The 22,977-nt window shown below is 42.3% G+C and overlaps 2 protein-coding genes and 1 pseudogene across 2 annotated transcripts; all 3 read left to right on the top strand.

Annotated features, from left to right (window-relative positions):
- Window positions 1–1,725: 1,725 nt before the first annotated feature.
- Window positions 1,726–5,267, top strand: LOC115179223 (gamma-crystallin S-1-like; annotated as a pseudogene).
- Window positions 5,268–10,665: 5,398 nt separating this feature from the next.
- Window positions 10,666–12,069, top strand: LOC115179222 (gamma-crystallin S-1-like). The gene is made up of 3 exons (XM_029740615.1): window positions 10,666–10,674; window positions 11,173–11,415; window positions 11,719–12,069. The coding sequence occupies exons 1-3, from the start codon at window positions 10,666–10,668 to the stop codon at window positions 11,983–11,985; spliced, it is 519 nt and encodes a 172-aa protein (XP_029596475.1). The 3' UTR covers window positions 11,986–12,069.
- Window positions 12,070–18,126: 6,057 nt separating this feature from the next.
- On the top strand, window positions 18,127–19,155 carry LOC115179221 (gamma-crystallin S-1-like). Its single transcript, XM_029740614.1, has 3 exons — window positions 18,127–18,147; window positions 18,268–18,558; window positions 18,883–19,155. The coding sequence occupies exons 1-3, from the start codon at window positions 18,127–18,129 to the stop codon at window positions 19,153–19,155; spliced, it is 585 nt and encodes a 194-aa protein (XP_029596474.1).
- The last annotated feature ends 3,822 nt before the right edge of the window (window positions 19,156–22,977 follow it).

Raw genomic sequence — 22,977 nt, 5'->3', positions numbered from 1 at the left:
GTATGGTGCATTCATTTTTTACTTCATTTTTTTAGGCAGTGAAGATGTATCTTAATGATTGTGTATTGTATTTAACATACACATTTTATGGGGGGGTGAGAATGTGTCTGTCACCATGACAACTGTTTTGAGAGGTGGATGTCAACAGTCCTGGGAGCAGATGGGGTCACGAGGTCATGCTCAGTTAATCCTGCAGTGACTCAGCCTATAGGGGGACAGAGGCTAGGGGAACTCAGAGTAAGGAGACCAACCCAGCAGTTTACTTATTATTAAACGCCCACACTAGTAGAAATCCACTTTTTACAGCTAAAATATGATGGCCACAGCTTACCTATGATGTTGCACAACAATGTAAGTCACTCAGTCATCATTTTAGTCAAAGTATGATATATTTGGCCTTGAAGTGCCAAATCCGAATGTGTGACTTCAGACGTTTCCATGAGTCTTCCGTATCTTTTCCTATGAGATGATGTGCAAATTATTTTCAGCCTACGTTCCGTTTCAGGGCCGGGTTTTCTTTAAATGTTACCACCCACCAGCATGGCAATGTTTTTTTCAAATTCTGCTGCAAAGTTCTTCCTATCCGCGAGTCGACTGAGAGCCAAACAACTTTTCTCAATAGTCTACATGTGGGTTTCTACTAGATAAAAACAGACACAAAGTCAGACTTGGCTATATCATACAATACAATACAAAAATGTGCTTTTTTGGTCTTAATTTAAGGTTAGGGTTAGGCTAAGGTTAGCAGTGTTGTTAAGGTTAGGGTTAAAGTGAGAGTTAGGTTTAAAATCCTGTTTTATGACTTTGTGGCTGTGTTAACTAGTGACGACCCTACACTTGACCGACTTGCCATGGAGAAAATTAAAATAGGGGGGCAAAATAATGTTTTTACACTTTCCCTTTTTTTACCAGCTAATTATCTTAATCCATTGGATCATTTGTCAGATTTCACTTATTTTTAAGCTAGTCTACATAGAAAAAAATACATGATGATTTTATAAATGGTCAAATTGTGTGATATGATTGTATTTTAGAACACCAATATACTGATTGAGGTGGATTACATTTTTATTTTATTTTACCTTTATTTAACTAGGCAAGTCAGTTAAGAACAAAATCTTTTTTACAATGACGGCCTACAATGACGGATTTAACAAGTGACATCAATAAGGGATCATAGCTTTTACCTGGATTCACCTGGTCAGTCTATGTCATGGAAAGAGCAGGTGTTCTTAATGTTATGTATAGTCAGTGTATAGCTAGCTAGCTGAAATGATAACAGAGAGAACAAAGAATATAGCTATTTGATTATGTTCTTGTACACGTCTAAATATAAATGATGTCTGGAAGCCGACAGTTTCACTGGAATTATCAAAACTGCAAGAGTCAGACAAATGTCAGCCCTCAACATGTCAACAACGGGTATAGGCACAGTTTAGCTGAGACTCATCTCTTGACAGGTAGGCTGGTAGTTTGTTTCTGAAATCATTATTTTCACCTGACTTGTCTTAGTTTAAATGGTACTCATATAACTTTCATTAGCTAGCTAAGGTTAGCATGCTAGCTAGTTACACTGACCGCTGTCAATCAGTGGCCTATTTGTTGTTATTTCTCTGCTACACGTGGGAATCACCACAACTTTCCCATCTCTAATTCCATAATATGTTTTAGCAGTCTAAGTCAGCCTTTGAGGTGGAATCTAAACAAGAATTTCTGCTCTACGACATGAATTACTCTAAATACTTCCTTGGAGGTGGGCCTTAACAAGCATGCCAGTAATGCAACCAATTCTGAAATGATGAATGCTTGACTTCTTTACTGATGGCTGATAGAGGGCCATTAAGGGTTTTACTTTACATTCAAAGAGGTTGGCTCTGATGACTAAATATGGAAAAGCTGCATGCAGTACTTGAGGTAATGATAGGCCTACATAATTAAATATAAATGCAACCTGGTATCATAGACTAGACCTAACATAGAAAATGTATGATAACCATTTGTTTGGTATGGTTACATAAAACAGATTGAAATCTAAGGCAACCCAAAGGATGAAAGTTCAAATCTCATCATGGACAACTTTAGCATTTTAGGTACTTACTACTTTTTTAGCTACTTTGCAACTACTTAGCATGTTAGCTAACCCATCCCCTAACCCTAACCATAACCTTAACCCTTCCCCTAACCTTAACCCTTTTAGCTAACCCTTCCCCTAACCCTAACCTTAACCCTTTAACCTAACTTCTAAACTTAACCCTAACCTTAAACCTAACCCCTAGCCTAGATTTTTTATGTATTTGTAAATTTTTTATTTAACCTGTATTTAACTAGACAAGTCAGTTAAAAACAATTTCTTATTTACAATGACGGCCCACCCCACCTAGCTAATGTTAGCCACCTAGCTAGAATCTGTAACATATCATACGTTTTGTAAATTCCTAACATATTGTACATTTTGCAAATTCGTAACATATAATAGGAATTGTAATTCCTAAAATATCATATGAAATTGGTGATGGACATCCACAAATGAATACATGAAGTGTCTCAAATTTACGTACAGAATGATACAAAATGCTCTGAGACCAGGTTGAGAAATGATCCAAGATTATAGATAAATACGCTAAGCTTAGCTAAAAGGTTGTTTTTCCAGTATTTTCATTATCAAGGTTAGAGTTAATTTAGCTCTCATTGACATTTCATTGAGTATCCATAGTTACTTTCAGTATACATCCACTTCAATTTCTACCAAGGAATGATTTGATCTCAAATCAGTATCAAGTAACTGTCATAAATTCTGATCACAGAAAGTGGTAGCGAGGCAAATATCTTGCCAATATCAACACCCGCTTATCAACACCCTGCTTATCAATTAAAAATAGGCTACATGTTTGTAATTTCTAAAATCACAACTGAAGTAATTATTGAAAAATGTCAGATACTGTATTTCAAGCCCAAGTAGCAATTTAAACGTTTGTATCATTTGAAAATGTAGTACAATACAGCAGAAACAGTTACGGATATAAAAAAAAAAGAAAGCACAAATCTCACATAAACATGCAGATCATCTTTGATATCAGACGAAGAAGAAACTTGATCAAGTCCATTTTCCTCAACACGAGTAGTGGAATAGGAAACCCACTCAGTATATCCAAGATGTAAACCCCAACAGAAAAATAAATAATCATAAAATAGTCCCAGCAGAATGCTGTGACTTAGGCCTTTATAACATTCATTTCACTGTTCCAGCAATTGTTTGTTACAGAGTCATTAGACTGGAACAAAGAGAAATTAAACATGACCAAATCATTTTTGCTGATATGCAAATCGACCTCATTTGGATATCAAAGGCTTTCCACACTCTGCACATTTTGTTTATACATAAATACTTTGACGGTGCGGCAGCTAAGAAAGTAGTATACAGTGCTGCAAAATGGTGAAGGTAAGGTGACGCATGAAAAAAAATGGTCTGTATTTATCAGTGATGATAGTCATTTCAATGCATATACTCATTCAATATAAATGCTGAGCATTTGGGTTTATATGTTTATTTGTTTATTCATTCATGTGCAGCCAAGACTCTTCATATTCCTGCAAACACAAAAAGTTAACTTGATAATAGTTTGAAGATATGGCTTTGCCATTTTTATATGACTTTGAGAATATGTGAATAAAGCGGACATGTAATATGTGATCCTGTAGTAATATGATATTTGTTTTTATCCATAACTCACCGCAGAGTATTCTCTGCTTCCCATCCTTCCTTAGATCACATTCTACGAGGAAAAGAATTTCCAGGGCCGCTGCTATGAGTGCAGCACCGACTGTGCCGACCTGCACTGCTACTTCAGCCGCTGCAACTCGGCGCGGGTGGAGAGCGGGGCCTGGGTGCTTTATGAGAAACCCAACTACAAGGGCTACCAATACATCCTGAGCCCAGGGGAGTACGCAGACAACCAGCAATGGATGGGATTCAACGATAGCGTCAAGTCCTGCCGCGCCATCAAAAATGTAAGATGATTCCTTGCATATCCATATTTCATATCATAATTCTCTACTTCCTACATCCCTAACTCTCTCCTCCCTCCCTCCATACTCTCTCTCTCTCTTCTGTATGCCTTCAAAAAAAAATCTTAGTCCCATAGTTCCCAGCAGTTAGCGTGTCTCTTTCATCGCAGAAACTTGTAACGCAAACCAATATGCATTTAAAATTTGCTCTGAAAAGTGTGTAAAAAAAGAAGAAGTATATAATGATGTTTGATAGTCTCGACTAGGAGGTATGCTAATTCTCCCTCTTGTCTAATATTGTATAAAGTCTATGTTACAGAACGGGACTGAGATAGTGTTTCATACAGGGTTAAGTGGACCTCAGGCCCAGAATGCATCAGGGAATAACACACTGCTCTATAATCCAGCAGACAATACAAGCAGACAAAAGCAGACATTTTTGGCAGCATTTTACCCCCACGCCCATCACTTTAAGAGGAAATATGCCAAGAAACCTTTAAAGGGGCATTTTCCGTTAATACTTCATGCCCTTCGAACACGAAAAGAGACAAACAAATCCACGTTAGACATGCTACAACGTCATTTAAATTTGAATGAGTTGTTCTAAATTAAAAATAATTTATTGACCAACATAAGTGAAGACAATATCTTACATGTAGTTTATTATATTTAACATGAATGTATGGCAGCTATAGCTATTATGATATCCAACTGAATTTCAGAAGCCTCTGAAACACCCAATAGATTATATTACAGTAGATTTGGTACAAAACAAAACCCTAACTAACCCTTCACAATGGTTGTCTTTGTTAGTCGCTCTGGATAAGAGCATCTGCTAAATGACTTAAATGTAAATGTAAATGTCTCCCTCTGTTCCTGCCAGGTGCATGGCAACGTGTGGAAGCTGAGGCTGTACGAGAGGCCAGACTTTGGCGGTCAGATGGTGGAGTGGGCCGAGGACTGCCCCTCGGTCTACGAGGCCTTTAAGTTCCGCGAGGTGTACTCGTGCATGGTGACCCACGGTGCCTGGGCCTTCTACGAGCTGCCGAACTACAGGGGACGCCAGTACTTCCTGGAGCGCGGCGAGTACCCCCGCCACACAGATTGGAGCGCCGCATCTGCCGCCGTGGGCTCCTTCCGCAGGATCACCGAGTTCTAGGGCTCTGTGACCTTTGACCTTTGAGTGTAGGATCGAGTTGTTCTCTGGTCTAATTGAGTCTGTGTGACATGATCCAATAAAAAATGAACTATTTGCAAGTGTCTGAAACTCGTTTTGTGATCTGTTGAGATGAGATACAAACATGTGCAAAAGATAACATCAAGGTTTCATGAGTTTGGTGGTAGGACACCACGATCCTACCACAATGCTAAACTTTTCTGACAAATTAATTTCATAAGCGACCTTCTGAGTATTCTAAATGTCAATGAACAAACTGCCAAGCAAACCGAGAACATTCCCAGAACATTAGCTAACAGTCCACAGTCCCAAGTTCAAGTTAGGGTTTGAGCTAACATTCAAAGAATGTAACATTATTATCATTGGCAAACTTAAAGATAATGGCATTTCAATCTTCTGACATCATTATATTTTATTAGGGTATTGTCCAAACATACACTACATGACCAAAAGTATCTGCTCATCGAACATCTCATTTCATGGGCATTAATATGGAGTTGGTTCCCCTCCTTTGCTGCTATAACAGCCTCCACTCTTCTGGGAAGGCTTTCGACTAGATGTTGGAACATTGCTGCGGGGACTTGCTTCCATTCAACCACAAGAACATTAGTGAGGTCGGACACTGATGTTGGCCGATTAGGCCTGGCTCGCAGTCGGCATTCCAATTCATCCCAAAGGTGTTTAATGGGGTTAAGGTCAGGGCTCTGTGCAGGACAGTCAAGTTCTTCCACACCGAACTCGACAAACCATTTCTGTATGGACCTCAGTTTGTGCACGGGGCATTGTCATGCTGAAACAGGAAAGGGCCTTCCCCAAACTGTTAACACAAAGTTGGAAGCACAGAATCATCTAGAATGTCATTGTATGCTGTAGCGCTAAGATTTCCCTTCACTGAAACTAAGGGGTCTAGCCTGAACCATGAAAAAGAGCCCCAGACCATTATTCATCCTCCACCAAACTTTACAGTTGGCACTATGCATTCGGGCAGGTAGCGTTCTCCTGGCATCTGCCAAACTCAGATTGGTCCATCGGACTTCCAGATGGTGAAATGTGATTCATCACTCCAGAGAACGCGTTTTCCACTGCTCCAGTGTCCAATTGCGGCGAGCTTTTCATCACTCCAGCCGACGCTTGGCATTGCGCATGGTGATTTTAGGCTTGCTTCCAGAAGCAGTTTTGAACTCGGTAGCGAATGTTGCAACCAAGAACAGACGATTTTGACGCGCTCCGCGCTTCAGCACTCGGCGCTCCTGTTCTGTGAGCTACCACTTTGCGGCTGAGCCATTGTTGCTCCCAGACGTTTCCACTTCACAATAACAGCACTTACAGTTGACCACAGCAGCTCTAGCAGGGCAGAGATTTGATAAACTGACTTGATGGAAAGCTGGCATCCTATGACAGTGCCACGTTGAAAGTCACTGAGCTCTTCAGTAAGGCACTTCTACTGCCAATGTTTGTCTATGGAGATTGCATGGCTGTGTGCTCGATTTTATACGCCTGTCAGCAACGGGTGGGCTGAAATAGCCGATTCCACTAATTTGAAGGGGTGTCCACATACTTTTGTATATATAGTGTATTTATAACTTTTTTAAAGAAGGATTTAAACCTGCGATCTTCAAGCCCTGTAACCTACTTAGTTTGCTGCGCCACCAGGATCCTAATGTTTCTATTGGATTTCCCTTTGTACCTCAATCCTTCAATTATGATCCATAATATGTCTTAGTAGATATGCACACCTATGTACAACTCACCGCAATCTGCCAACCAATAATTTAACATAATTTCTGAAATCAAGTTTCTAGGGAAAGTAAAAGTCAAAACATCCCAACCTTTCAGTATATAAAGACGTAGAATAGGAAATAATAGAGGATACTTACTTTCTAGATGTAGTTATCCTCTCTTTACAAAGATAAAGACCCCAGCCATGAAGTCTGAGTAAAGCTGTAAACAGGTTAGTCATTCCACACTCATTACACTCAATAATATATCTATGGTTACATGCCCCCTCCCTGCATACACACAACTTGAAACAACTTGTAACAAATGTAATAAGTGCCATTTAATGTCATGTATTCAAATCATTTGACAATTTGTGTTAACAGGCAGTAGGACCTGCCATCATTCACTTTGAACTAGACTGTGTGTTAACAGGCAGTAGGACCTGTCATCATTCACTTTGAACTGGACTGTGTGTTAACAGGCAGTTGGCCTGCAATCATTCACTTTGAACTGGACTGTGTGTTTACAGGCAGTAGGACCTGTCATCATTCACTACGAACTGGACTGTGTGTTAACAGGCAGTTGGCCTGCCATCATTCACTATGAACTGGACTGTGTGTTTACAGGCAGTAGGACCTGCCATCATTCACTACGAACTGGACTGTGTGTTAACAGGCAGTTGGCCTGCCATCATTCACTATGAACTAGACTGTGTGTTTACAGGCAGTAGGATCTATCATCATTCACTTTGAACTGGACTGTGTGTTTACAGGCAGTAGGACCTGCCATCATTCACTATGAACTGGACTGTGTGTTTACAGGCAGTAGGACCTGCCATCATTCACTATGAACTGGACTGTGTGTTAACAGGCAGTTGGCCTGCCATCATTCACTTTGAACTGGACTGTGTGTTTACAGGCAGTAGGGCCTGCCATCATTCACTATGAACTGGACTGTGTGTTTACAGGCAGTAGGGCCTGCCATCATTCACTATGAACTGGACTGTGTGTTTACAGGCAGTAGGACCTGCCATCATTCACTATGAACTGGACTGTGTGTTAACAGGCAGTAGGACCTGCCATCATTCACTTTGAACTGGACTATGTGTTAACAGGCAGTAGGGCCTGCCATCATTCACTATGAACTGGACTGTGTGTTAACAGGCAGTTGGCCTGCCATCATTCACTATGAACTGGACTGTGTGTTTACAGGCAGTAGGACCTGCCATCATTCACTACGAACTGGACTGTGTGTTAACAGGCAGTTGGCCTGCCATCATTCACTATGAACTAGACTGTGTGTTTACAGGCAGTAGGATCTATCATCATTCACTTTGAACTGGACTGTGTGTTTACAGGCAGTAGGGCCTGCCATCATTCACTATGAACTGGACTGTGTGTTTACAGGCAGTAGGGCCTGCCATCATTCACTACGAACTGGACTGTGTGTTAACAGGCAGTAGGATCTATCATCATTCACTATGAACTGGACTGTGTTTACAGGCAGTAGGACCTGCCATCATTCACTTTGAACTAGACTGTGTGTTTACAGGCAGTAGGACCTGCCATCATTCACTTTGAACTGGACTGTGTGTGTATACAGGCAGTAGGCCCTGCCATCATTCACTATGAACTGGACTGTGTGTTAACAGGCAGTTGGCCTGCCATCATTCACTATGAACTGGACTGTGTGTTTACAGGCAGTAGGCCCTGCCATCATTCACTATGAACTGGACTGTGTGTTTACAGGCAGTAGGACCTGCCATCATTCACTATGAACTGGACTGAATGGGAGCTGATAATTAGGAGTTTATGGCTGACTGAAGGAAGCTGATAATTAGAGTTTATGTGCTGACTGAATGGAAGCTGATAATTAGGCGTTTTATGTGCTGACTGAATGGGAAGCTGATAATTAGGAGTTTATGTGCTGACTGAATGGAGCTGATAATTAGGTATGTGCTGAGCTGAATGGGAGCTGATAATTAGGAGTTTTATGTGCTGAGCTGAATGGAAGCTGATAATTAGGAGTTTTATGTGCTGACTGATGGAAGCTGATAAATTAGGAGTTTTATGTGCTGACTGAGGGAAGCTGATAATTAGGAGTTTTATGTGCTGACTGAATGGAAGCGTGATAATTAGGAGTTTTATGTGCTGACTGAATGGAAGCTGATAATTACGAATTTATGTGCTGACTGAATGGAAGCTGATAATTAGGAGTTTTATGTGCTGACTGAATGGAAGCTGATAATTAGGAGTTTATGTGCTGACTGAATGGAAGCTGATAATTAGGAGTTTTATGTGCTGACTGAATGGGAGCTGATAATTAGGAGTTTTATGTGCTGACTGAATGGAAGCTGATAATTAGGAGTTTTATGTGCTGACTGAATGGAAGCTGATAATTAGGAGTTTTATGTGCTGACTGAATGGAAGCTGATAATTAGGAGTTTTATGTGCTGACTGAATGGAAGCTGATAATTAGGAGTTTTATGTGCTGACTGAATGGAAGCTGATAATTAGGAGTTTTTTACTCCGCTGGTCTCAGCTGGTCTCGGTGAGTCAAGTAAGAGTGCAAATGTATTCCCAACACCAAGACAAGACTGAGACACTCAATATGTGGTCTTAAGACCTCTCGAGTACTACAACACTGATATCTGGTATGCTACATTGTCTCACATTAGTTTGGGGCTAGACTTTTTTTTTAAGCAGGTAGTGACAGTGGCTGGGTAAACAAACCCAAAGCATGGACTGCAGTCTCTCCTTCTCCTTGTTCATAACCTGATATCAAGGTACCACAAAACATTTGTCATTTTGAAATGTGTTGGTGAACTATCCCTTTAAGAGGGTTATAGACATCATCATAAGCACCATCAGCAGTGGCAAAAAGATGCACATGAATTGACCTGTTGTGGAGACCAGACCTGTTGTCCTGTTGTGGAGACCAGACCTGTTGTCCTGTTGTGGAGACCAGACCTGTTGTCCTGTTGTGCAGAACAGACCTGTTGTCCTGTTGTGGAGACCAGACCTGTTGTCCTGTTGTGGAGACCAGACCTGTTGTCCTGTTGTGGAGACCAGACCTGTTGTCCTGTTGTGGAGACCAGACCTGTTGTCCTGTTGTGCAGAACAGACCTGTTGTCCTGTTGTGGAGACCAGACCTGTTGTCCTGTTGTGGAGACCAGACCTGTTGTCCTGTTGTGGAGACCAGACCTGTTGTCCTGTTGTGGAGACCAGACCTGTTGTCCTGTTGTGCAGAACAGACCTGTTGTCCTGTTGTGGAGAACAGACCTCTTGTCCTGTTGTGGAGACCAGACCTGTTGTCCTGTTGTGAGACCAGACCTGTTGTCCTGTTGTGGAGACCAGACCTGTTGTCCTGTTGTGGAGGACCAGACCTGTTGTCCTGTTGTGGAGAAAAATACCTCTTGCAGGTTCTTTGACAAATGAAAAAGGATGGGCCCTGACCCAAAACATTTGATATCAAACCAATGTCCTCTAGTGCCCTTGTTTTGGTCAGCATGGTGTACGGTATAAAGTGCATGGTTTGGATGGTTTGCACTTTCCATTTGTCTTTGTTTGTAGATCGGGGCATCAGTGCTTCTGAACAATGTGATGAGTCTGGATTTGAATTGCTGATTGAATTATATCCAATTCAAACAGTGCTAAGTAACCATGTGCTTGCATTTATTGTCCTGGCTGCATATAAAGAGAATATTGGTGGAGCTTGGTGGTTTAATGTTTAATGTATCACGCCTGGCCTACTGGTAATTAACCATGGAAAAGGTAAGCAGAGTTATTGATAAAGTTATCACAAAGTTATTGATAAAGCTATCACATGAAGTTATTGATAAGGCTATCACATGAAGTTATTGATAAAGCAATCACATTAAGTTATTGATTAAGCTATCACATGAAGTTATTGATAAGGCTATCACATGAAGTTATTGATAAAGCAATCACATGAAGTTATTGATTAAGCTATCACATTAAGTTATTGATAAAGCTATCACATTAAGTTATTGATAAAGTTACCACATTCAGTTATTGATAAAGCTATCACAAAGTTATCAAAGTTACCATAAAGTATAACTCTATAGTAAGTTATATACAAACTGCATATGTCATTGAAGTTACAGAGTAACTCATAATATGTATTCTAAAAGGGGTGGGTCTAATCCTGAATGCCGATTGGTTAAAACCGCATTCCAGCTGGTGTCTATTCCACAAGTTACCACAGGCTTCTCAGAAATGATCACTTAATTATATGATGTTTGGTGTCAGATCACCTTCTACGAGGACCGGAACTACCAGGGACAGTACTATGAGTGCGACAGTGACTCCAGCGACCTGCACACCTTCCTCAGCCGCTGTAACTCAGTCAGGGTGGAGGGGGGATTCTGGGTGGTGTACGAGAGGCCCAACTACATGGGCTTCCAGTATGTGCTGACCCCTGGAGAGTACCCTGACTACCAGCGCTGGATGGGCTTTAATGACACCGTCAGGTCCTGTCGCATCGTTAGGAATGTGAGTAGAGTGGATGGATGGACAATATGAGACTCTTTCAAAGAGTTCATATGGAATAGAGAAGTATAACCAACCTGTAATCATTATACCCAGGTTAGCACCACACTTACAGAGCTTGTTCCTAACAAGACCTTACCACCCTACTGTAAATGTATTTTACATGTCTGATTGTGCAGCAGTTATTGTTCAGCCATAAAGGGGCAGGTCAATATATCATTTTTTTATTTAGATGGTCATATCTTCCCTAAAAAAATGTATGCTTTAACATTTAGTTCTTGTTGTGATTCTGTTTCCTGACTCCAGGTGGGCAACTCGTGGAGAATGAAGCTGTGGGAGAAGCCTAACTTTGAGGGCCAGAGCATGGAGGTGGCAGACAACATGCCCTCCTTCCAGGAGCGCTGGCACAGCCGCGAGGTGAACTCCTGCAAGGTGTTCGAAGGCGCCTGGGTTTTCTTTGAGCATCCCAACTACAGGGGGCGCCAGTACCTGCTGGAGAGGGGAGAGTACAGACGCCACACCGAGTGGGGGGGCGTGCAAGCCAACGTAGGCTCCATCCGCTGTGTCAAGTAGTACGGCACGTCACCACCAAGGGTTGAGGATGTGCATGATTGTGTGTAAGAAGTACAAATAAAGTTGTGTTGAAAATCAAAAAAACTTCTTTGCAATATGAGTACAATATTCAGGCTTGAGTGATCGATATGGGCTGAATCTCATTCCTTTATTTTGGTCCTGACCATAGATTTTCGTGACAGTTGTAGTCCCATTTCAAAACCTGGGCGCATGAGGTAACACTTTACTTAATGGCGATAGGTACAATGCTTTGTGATGCAGTTTGAATGCATAGTAAGATGTGTCTTAAGCTCATTATGACATCCGTGTCTTCATATAACGATCCTGTAGAAATAACAGCTATTATCAGCTCCAAAACCCATGCAGAGAAACAACATGTACACGCTACTTAAAAAGCATTAGAACTATTGGTTGTCACCCAGAAGGGTTAAAGACATTTTTCTAATTTTTAACCAAAACAATGGTCAGAGGTTACCAAGCATTACAGGTGAGCTAGGACCCTGTTCCAGGATCATGGGTCTGTAGATGCACAACCACTACAGAAAGAATATGGAAATACAGTGCCTTCGGAAAGGATTCAGACCCCTTGACTTTTTACACATTCTGTTATGTTACAGCCTTATTCGAAAATTGATTATATTTATTTTATTTATTTTCAATCTACACACAATACCCCATAATGACAAAGCGAAAACAGGTTTTTATAAATGTTTGCAAATTTATTACAAACAAAAAACAGAAATACCTTATTTACAGAGACTTGAAATTAAGCTCAGGTGCATCCTGTTTCCATTGATCATCCTTGAGATGTTTCTACAACTTGATTGGAGACCACCTGGTGTAAATTCAATTGATTGGACATGATTTGGGAAAGGCACACACCTGTCTATATAAGGTCCCACAGTTAGTGCATGTCAGAGCAAAAACCAAGCCATGAATGAATTGTCCGTAGAGCTCGGAGGCAGGATTGTGTCGAGGCACAGATCTGGGGAAGGATACCAAAAAATGTCTGCAGCATTGAAGGTCCCCAAGAACACAGTGGCCTCCATCATTCTTAAATGAAAGAAGTTTGGAACCACCAAGACGCTGCCAAAGGTGCTTCAACAACATACTGAGCAAAGGGTCTGAATATTTCTGAATAAAAATGTGCAAACATTTCTAAAAACCTGTTTTTGCTTTGTCATTATGGGGTATTGTGTGTAGATAGATTAGGAAAGCATTTTTTTAAAATCCATTTTAGAATAAGTGTCACGGATTCCCCCGTACTGCTGCTCATTCTGTTCACCAGTTCCAGAGGTCTACATCATAGACCTTCTAGGCATCACTGAACTGGATCATCCCCACCAACCCTGGACTGTCTTATCTCATTACACAGACTGGTTCCCATTCCCCCTGACTAGTATGTGTATATATGTGCCCTCCGTTCACCATTGTCTTGAGCGGTTATTGTTCCCATGTCCATTGGTCTTGTGAGTACCTGTGCTTTGTTATTTCGGCTTCGTGCTGCGTGTATTGTGCACTTGTTATTACGGGTCTCACCCCGTGTAGTGGATTGCGGGTCTCGTCCCGTGTAGTGTATTGCGGGTCTCACCCCGTGTAGTGTATTGCGGGTCTCACCCCGTGTAGTGTATTGCGGGTCTCGTCCCGTGTAGTGTATTGCGGGTCTCGTCCCGTGTAGTGTATTGAGGGTCTCGTCCCGTGTAGTGTATTACGGGTCTCACCCCGTGTAGTGGATTGCGGGTCTCACCCCGTGTAGTGGATTGCGGGTCTCACCCCGTGTAGTGGATTGCGGGTCTCACCCCGTGTAGTGGATTGCGGGTCTCACCCCGTGTAGTGGATTGCGGGTCTCACCCCGTGTAGTGTATTGCGGGTCTCACCCCGTGTAGTGGATTGCGGGTCTCACCCCGTGTAGTGGATTGCGGGTCTCACCCCGTGTAGTGTATTGCGGGTCTCACCCCGTGTAGTGTATTGCGGGTCTCGTCCCGTGTAGTGTATTGCGGGTCTCACCCCGTGTAGTGTATTGCGGGTCTCACCCCGTGTAGTGTATTACGGGTCTCACCCCGTGTAGTGGATTGCGGGTCTCACCCCGTGTAGTGGATTGCGGGTCTCACCCCGTGTAGTGGATTGCGGGTCTCGTCCCGTGTAGTGTATTGCAGGTCTCACCCCGTGTAGTGTATTGCGGGTCTCGTCCCGTGTAGTTTATTGCGGGTCTCGTCCCGTATACTTATTAGAGGTTTTACCTCGCTCTTTTGTTTGGGTTACATCCCTGTGTTTTGTATACTTGTTTGTTTTGGGCTTCGTCCCTGTGACTTTCATGGCATGTTGTATTTTTGGTGGAGTATTAAAAACCCTTATTACGTATTCCTGCGCCTGTCTCCAATCATTTATACAAGGTGACAATAAGGCTGTAACGTAACAAAACGTGGAAAAAGTCAAGGGGTCTGAATACTTTCCCAAAAAAGTAGACATATTTTCTTTTTATAAAGAAAGAAGACATTGCTGATTGAAATAGCTGATATTGCCCAAATGTCCAATTCATTCTGATATCTACAACTGCCCTCTCAACACCACAAAATATACTGTACATTATACCTACGTAGTCTCCTGTTTTCATGTCAGGCATGGAACCATGGAGTGAATTTTATATACACTGCTCAAAAAAATAAAGGGAACACTTAAACAACACAATGTAACTCCAAGTCAATCACACTTCTGTGAAATCAAACTGTCCACTTAGGAAGCAACACTGATTGGCAATAAATTGCACATGCTGTTGTGCAAATGGAATAGACAACAGGTGGAAATTATAGGCAATTAGCAAGACACCCCCAATAAAGGAGTGGTTCTGCAGGTGGGGACCACAGACCACTTCTCTTATACTTCCTGGCTGATGTTTTGGTCACTTTTGAATGCTGGCGGTGCTTTCACTCTAGTGGTAGCATGAGACGGAGTCTACAACCCACACAAGTGGCTCAGGTAGTGCAGCTCATCCAGGATGGCACATCAATGCGAGCTGTGGCAAGAAGGTTTGCTGTGTCTGTCAGCGTAGTGTCCAGAGCATGGAGGCGCTACCAGGAGACAGGCCAGTACATCAGGAGACATGGAGGAGGCTGTAGGAGGGCAACAACCCAGCAGCAGGACCGCTACCTCCGCCTTTGTGCAAGGAGGAGCAGGAGAAGCACTGCCAGAGCCCTGCAAAATGACCTCCAGCAGGCCACAAATGTGCATGTGTCTGCTCAAACGGTCAGAAACAGACTCCATGAGGATGGTATGAGGGCCCGACGTCCACAGGTGGGGGTTGTGCTTACAGCCCAACACCGTGCAGGACGTTTGGCATTTGCCAGAGAACACCAAGATTGGCACATTCGCCCTGTGCTCTTCACAGATGAAAGCAGGTTCACACTAAGCATGTGACAGACGTGACAGAGTCTGGAGACGCCGTGGAGAACGTTCTGCTGCCTGCAACATCCTCCAGCATGACCGGTTTGGCGGTGCGTCAGTCATGGTGTGGAGTGGCATTTCTTTGGGGGGCTGCACAGCCCTCCATGTGCTCGCCAGAGGTAGCCTGACTGCCATTAGGTACCGAGATGAGATCCTCAGACCCCTTGTGAGACCATATGCTGGTGCGGTTGGCCCTGGGTTCCTCCTAATGCAAGACAATGCTAGACCTCATGTGGCTGGAGTGTGTCAGCAGTTCCTGCAAGAGGAAGGCATTGATGCTATGGACTGGCCCGCCCGTTCCCCAGACCTGAATCCAGTTGAGCACATCTGGGACATCATGTCTCGCTCCATCCACCAACGCCACGCTGCACCACAGACTGTCCAGGAGTTGGCGGATGCTTTAGTCCAGGTCTGGGAGGAGATCCCTCAGGAGACCATCCGCCACCTCATCAGGAGCATGCCCAGGTGTTGTAGGGAGGTCATACAGGCACGTGGAGGCCACACACACTACTGAGCCTCATTTTGACTTGTTTTAAGGACATTACATCGAAGTTGGATTAGCCTGTAGTGTGGTTTTCCACTTTAATTTTGAGTGTGACTCCAAATCCAGACCTTCATGGGTTGATAAATTGGATTTCCATTGATTATTTTTGTGTGATTTTGTTGTCAACACATTCAACTATGTAAAGAAAAAAGTTTTTAATAAGATTATTTATTTCATTCAGATCTTGGATGTGTTGTTTAAGTGTTCCCTTTATTTTTTTGAGCAGTATATATATATATACACAGTTGAAGTCAGATGTTTACATACACTTAGGTTGGAGTCATTAAAACTCGTTTTTCAACCACTCCACAAATTTAAGCTTTAACTTCCTGACTGATGTCTTGAGATGTTGCTTCAATATATCCACATCATTTTCCTCCCTCATGATGCCATCTATTTTGTGAAGTGCACCAGTCCCTCCTGCAGCAAAGCACCCGCGCAACATGATGCTGCCACCCCCGTGCTTCACGGTTGGGATGGTGTTCTTCGGCTTGCAAGCCTCCCCCTTTGTCCTCCAAACATAACGATGGTCATTATGGCCAAACAGTTCTATTTTTGTTTCATCAAACCAGAGGACATTTCTCCAAAAAGTACAATCTTTGTCCTCATGTGCAGTTGCAAACCGTAGTCTGGCTTTTTTATGGCGGTTTTGGAGCAGTGGCTTCTTCCTTGCTGAGCGGCCTTTCAGGTTATGTCGATATAGGACTCGTTTTACTGTGGATATAGATACTTTTGAACCCGTTTCCTCCAGCATCTTCACAAGGTCCTTTGCTGTTGTTCTGGGATTGATTTGCACTTTTCGCACCAAAGTACGTTCATCTCTAGGAGACAGAACGTGTTTATTGTAGCGTACTATTGTTTGTACAGATGAACGTGGTACCTTCAGGCGTTTGGAAATTGCTCCCAATGATGAACCAGACTTGTGGAGGTCTACAATGTATTTGCTGAGGTCTTGGCTGATTTCTTTTGATTTTCCCATGATTTCAATCAAAGAGGCAATGAGTTTGAAGGTAGGCCTTGAAATACATCCACAGGTACACCCTTCCAATTGACCCTAAATTATGTCAATTAGCCTATCAAATGCTTCTAAAGCCATGACATCATTTTCTGGAATTTTCCAAGCTGTTTAAAGACACAGTCAACTTAGTGTATGTAAACTTCTGACCCACTGGAATTGTGATACGGTGAATTATAAGTGAAATAATCTGTCTGTAAGCAATTGGTGCAAATATTACTTGTGCCATGCACAAAGTAGATATCCTAACCGACTTGTCAAAACTATAGTTTGTTAACAAGAAATTTGTGGAGTGGTTGAAAAACAAGTTATAATGACTCCAACCTAAGTGTATGTAAACTTCCGACTTCAACTGTATAGTCCCAGTCAAAAGATTGGACACACGTACTCATTTCAGGGTTTTTCTTAATTTGTACTATTTTCTACATTGTAGAATAATTGTGAAGACATCAAAATGATGAAATAACACATATGGAAACATATAGAAAGCAAAAAAGTGTTAAAGAAATAAAAATATATTTTATATTTGAGATTCTTCAAAGTAGCCACCCTTTGTCTTGATGACAGCTTTGCACACTCTTGGCATACTCTCAACCAGCTTCATGAGGTAGTCACCTGGAATGCATTTCAATTAACAGGTTTGCCTTGTCAAAAGTTAATTTGAGGAATTTCTTTCCTTCTTATTTCAAGTCTTACAATGCATTATAACTACATCATAAGGCATTATAGCAGCTGGCTTTAGGTAAAGTGTTACAGACAGCAAACTGGAACTATCAGAGACTACAGTGTATTCAGACTAATAGCTATGTTCTAGTAACTGCTGCTCACCGCTGGCAACAATTTTATTGGATAAATTAAAAAGATTCTGGAATCAGGCTCTGTAGGATCAAAAGGTCAGCATCTATACAACAGATCATTAAACTTGGCATGAAGCCGCAGTGTTTTAAAACAAACACAGCATCAGCTGTTGTGCCCTAGTTAATAGTGGTGCACATTTGAATGACAATGATTCCACTGGCCATGCATTTCCATGTCATACATATATAAAACTCCCCCAGGGCAGTGTCCTTACATTACCGTGTATGTCTAGAGGGATATTTTTGATTGTGTGTAGAATAGTATTAAAAAGAATAATCCAAACATGGACCGCATGCAGGGGAAGGTACTGTAGGTGGCTGTGTGTGTGTGTGTGTGTGTGTGTGTGTGTGTGTGTGTGTGTGTGTGTGTGTGTGTGTGTGTGTGTGTGTGTGTGTGTGTGTGTGTGTGTGTGTGTTCCTCCCTCCTTTTTTTTAAAGTAACCGTTTTTAAAAGACAACAATCCTTTGTGCAGATCTTCTTCTATGAGGACCGGAACTTCCAGGGCCTCCACTATGAGTGCAGCAGCGACTGCCCCGAACTGAGCTCTCATTTCAGCCGCTGCAACTCCATCAGGGTGGAGAGTGGTGCCTGGGTGGTCTACGAGAAACCCAACTACATGGGCTCTCAGTACATCCTGACCAGGGGAGAGTACCCCGACTACCAGCGCTGGATGGGCTACAACGACACCATCAGGTCCTGCCGGATTATCAGACATGTAAGTCAAGCCACTGAGGTGATTTGTGCGTGGTAGTGGTACATGCTGATTACTCATTCATGGATCTACACAGACATGCATGCACACACACGAACATACACACACACACACACACACACACACACACACACGCACACACACACACACAAATGTAATAATTATAGTGCATCCATTTCCATTCTAACATTGGTCTTTTGATCTGTTGAAACCTGATGTTGGTGTCCCGTATGAGGACACCGATATCCCAGGTATAATGACACAGCTGATTGATCCCTAGGGATATTGTTCAGATGAAGTTTGGAACTGTGCTCCACTTTGTTGTAGACCACTGGCATGCACAGGATCCGCGTGTACGAGCGCCCCGACTTTGCCGGTCAGATGATTGAGTTCAGTGAGGACAGCCCCAACTTGTCTGAGCGTTTCCGACACCGCGAGGTGCACTCTGCCAACGTGCTGGACGGCGCCTGGGTCTTCTACGAGCACCCCAACTACAGGGGGCACCAGCACCTGCTGGAAAGGGGCGAGTACAGACGCCACACCGAGTGGGGGGGCATGCAGGCCAACGTGGGCTCCCTCCGCCGCGTCCAGGACTTTTAGACCATTCATGTCATACAGATGTAGGATTTTAATTTGAGTCAGGTTGCTACAGCAGGAAAATAATACTGCAGCAACAGGAAATATTAATTATTATGTGGATTATAATTAATGGACATTTTGTAAGGGAAAATCAAGTGGAAATTACAAACTTCAGAAGCCTTTTTAAAACTCAAATACACTACAAGTTTTTAATTTCCTGCAACAGGGTGATCAAATAAAGACATTGTTATGCTCAACAGCCAATCAGAAGGCATCTGACTTTTTACTTCCTTTCTTTTCCACTCTACTTCCTTTTCTCTTGATATGTCTTGATTGCATGTGGGGCTCTGTAGTGCCATCAATGGTACCGGTCCATATAGATAGATTTGACAGCACACTGTAAAATGTGTAGTTTCTGGAAACTATGACATTATCTTTAATTGTGCTACATTTTCACCATTGTGTGACATCATCAGAGCGCTTGAGGTAAGTTCCCACAGTAGAAGAGAGTGCCAGCAAGCTTTTTGGGTACACATTGCCTGTCCCATCGTATCTACTCAATAGAATCTCAACACATACAAATCCAGCATGAATTGTAATTTCAAACACCACATGAATGTGGTAAGCTGCATTGTATAGACTAGAAGGAGTGCATCAAGACCGTCAATTGGCATACCAAATGAGCTGCAACCTTTTGGTTACTAGTCCAACGCTCTAACCACTAGGCTACCTGCCGCCCCAGGTTAGGGTTAGGGGAAGGGTTAGCTGAAAGTATTAAGGTTAGGGTTCCAATGTAGTTGCAATGCGAGTTATACGCCGATCCAACCACTCTACTTTTGTTTTTGCCTTAACTAACCATCTGTCTTAAGTAACCATACCAAACTTAACATATCATTATAATTTGAGTGTCCTGGATTTACATTCACTATCTTACGTCTAGTCTATGAGACCAGGCTGGTATTTGGTGAGATGTTTTTGAGAGCAACCAGACTGTGTAGGACAGTAAGTGTGTAGTCATGGTGACATCCCTCGGTCATATGAGGTCAACTAAATCTTGTGTACAGTGTTTGTGTCCTGACGTGCCCTCGTGTGACCACACGCGACCAATTGAAATTTGACCCTGCCGCTGTTCGCCCACCAGCCGCCTCTTACGAGGAACATTCAGGAAGAGATACAACAATAATACCGTATCACTCTTTTGTATTTTGTCATGAAGCCACCCGATGATTCCTAACATCAATACAGAGATTATTTGGATTGGGAGGCAGGGGGGAGCTGGGGAGTCTGTTTGGGGTGGGGTAAAAGGTGGGTGCAGGTGGTGGTCAATGGGCATGTGGGCTAAAAAGTCTGAACAATGGGTCAGTAAACCCCAGTGATGATTCAGGGGGATTTGCCAATAAGGATCCACAGCAATGTGAGTGGGGGGTATTGTGCTGAGGTGGCAGCCTGATGAGCCTGTGCCAGCAGCCTGGTCTCATAGGCTAGACGTAACATAGTAAATGTAAATCTGGAACGCTAAAATTAATATGATATGTTACGTTTGGTATGGTTACATAATACAGATGGTTACTTAATTTACTGCAGTGGGTGAAATCTGGGTCACACAAAGTGTTTCTTGGTAGTCTTAAACAAATCTACTTTGAAACAAAAGTATCCACCTCACACACATGGTTATGGGCTTAAAAAAAGAAGATACCTGTACCATGTCACATATAGAGTTGAAATGTATTACATTTTGAGTTTGAGTTACAATATTACACTTTATATACACCACAGAAGACTGAAATAATAATAATAATGTTTGACATAGAAACATAGAAACACAGGATCTTTGTCTGTTTATTAATTATGAAAAATATTCATAACATTCCACCCCTGAGGCAACTAGGTCATTTGACTGCAGGAAAGGGCTACGGCAAAAATGAAAGTAGCGTGCATGGTCGGGGTGTACAGATAGGCGTATAACATGAACATCTAGCAACCCGAAGGTTGCAAGTTCAAATCTCCCCATGGATAGCTAACCCTTCCCCTAATCCTAACCTTATCCCTTTTAGCTAACCCTTTCCCTAACCCTAACTTTAACCCTTTAGCCTAACTCCCAAACTTAAACCTAACATTAACCCTTAACCCTAACCCATAGCCTAGCTAATGTTAGCCACCTTGCTAGAATTCATAACATATTATACATTTAGCAAATTTGTAACATATTCTACGTTATGCACATTTGTAACATCTAATACGAATTGTAATTCATAACACATCATACGAAATGGATGATGGACATCCACAAATTAATACATACCATACGAAACGTAACAAATCACACTAAATGGAGCGTCTCAGATTTACATACAGGATATTACGAAATGCTCTGAGACCAGGTTGGTGCCAGGGATGGCTGAAATAACACAGTGTTTTATACACAGAGGTGGCTGACAATGCAAAAAACAGGCATGGGTCTGGTGTGCCTGGGCCTGCACAGCCCAATGTATTGTACCACATGCCAGCTCTGACACTACTACCACTACCCAACCTGCATAGGGCCTGCTACCCAGCATGCAATGCACAGTACAGTATCCAGCATCATAATATGACAGGAATGGTCAAATGGATTCCTGCAAGTAGCTACTTTATAGAAGTGTTCTTAGACATCTATAAATAGTATTGAAAAGCATTGATTCTCACCCCATCTTCTAGTCCACTCCAACAAATCAATGGCGAGTCATTGTTATTTAGGGGACCTATAACTCATGGATAGATGATTGTCTGTGATGTGTAAGTGTTAATCATGTCTGGGATTTTTTGTATTTATTTCCCTACGTGCACCATACATGCATTTGTAGCTATTAATTTGTTTCTGTAGTCTTTGTGTATTCACAGTGACAATAACAACAATACAGTTTCATGAAAGGATTCCCTACATCTTACTTTAGTCTAATTGACCTGTATTATTAACCTATAGGTGTTCATTTCATTGTTTTCCTGTAAGTGCATCCTCTCACTCAATCCCTTTAAATCTCTTTCATAAATCTCTTTGTATACTTGTACAGTATGGGTACCCCCCCAGCAGAGGGAATCATTCATAGGGTCATAGGGTCGGATTCATGCAAACCTGCCATAGCAAAGTCTTTGCAATGTCTTTGCACATAACTAATACCTTGTGCAGTGCTAAAAGCATCTGTCTGTGAGGGAATATCCTTGCTATTTTTACTGTATCCAAAACCATTCAATTGTATCTAATTTGATGGAAAAGGTATATGCAACAGAAATGGACAAATACCAATATTTATGAAACCAAAAAATATTAGGTACTTGTATTATTATTATTATTGTTGAAATCAAATGTGCTGAATTGACCATTAGATCTGATAAGGGCTGCAGTTACCAACATCGGCCAGCAGAGGGAAGTGTCACTTTCATTTCTGTCTAGCAGTCAGACATGGACCACGGTGTGGGTGTTACATTTGGCAGCTGCAGAGAGAGGATGAAAGATGAGTGCCCCATGAATCCTCTCTGCGAGTCACAACATGTTGCCCTATTCCCTATATAGTGCACTACTTTTGACCAGAGCTCTATGGGCCCTGGTCAAAAGAAGTGCACTACATAGTAAAAAGGGTGGCATTTGGGAAGCACACCTCTCTGTTCTCACTGCCTTTGCTGCCTCCTCTCAGATTAAAGGCCCTTTGAGTCTTGCTCTGAAGTACCTGTGCTTGGCCCTGTGAACCCACTGCAGCACAGCTTCAAAAGCATATTCATCACTCCTTTCTAGCTACACTGAGTGTACAACATTAGGAACACCTTCCTAATATTGAGTTGCACCCCCTTTTGCCCTCAGAAGAAGCC

Source organism: Salmo trutta, chromosome 39 (assembly GCF_901001165.1).
Source record: "Salmo trutta chromosome 39, fSalTru1.1, whole genome shotgun sequence".
NCBI lineage: Eukaryota > Metazoa > Chordata > Actinopteri > Salmoniformes > Salmonidae > Salmo > Salmo trutta.
This window is presented reverse-complemented; position numbering and strand designations above follow the sequence as displayed.

What these genes read in the sequence shown, in the direction of transcription:
- LOC115179221 (XM_029740614.1), top strand. Translation starts at nt 18,127, where the DNA reads ATGGACCGCATGCAGGGGAAG. An exon ending in TGGACCGCATGCAGGGGAAG is followed by an intron (nt 18,148 to 18,267) that starts GTACTGTAGGTG and finishes TGTTCCTCCCTC; the next exon opens with CTTTTTTTTAAAGTAACCGT. An exon ending in CCTGCCGGATTATCAGACAT is followed by an intron (nt 18,559 to 18,882) that starts GTAAGTCAAGCC and finishes ACTTTGTTGTAG; the next exon opens with ACCACTGGCATGCACAGGAT.
- LOC115179222 (XM_029740615.1), top strand. An exon ending in CCTGTCGCATCGTTAGGAAT is followed by an intron (nt 11,416 to 11,718) that starts GTGAGTAGAGTG and finishes TCCTGACTCCAG; the next exon opens with GTGGGCAACTCGTGGAGAAT.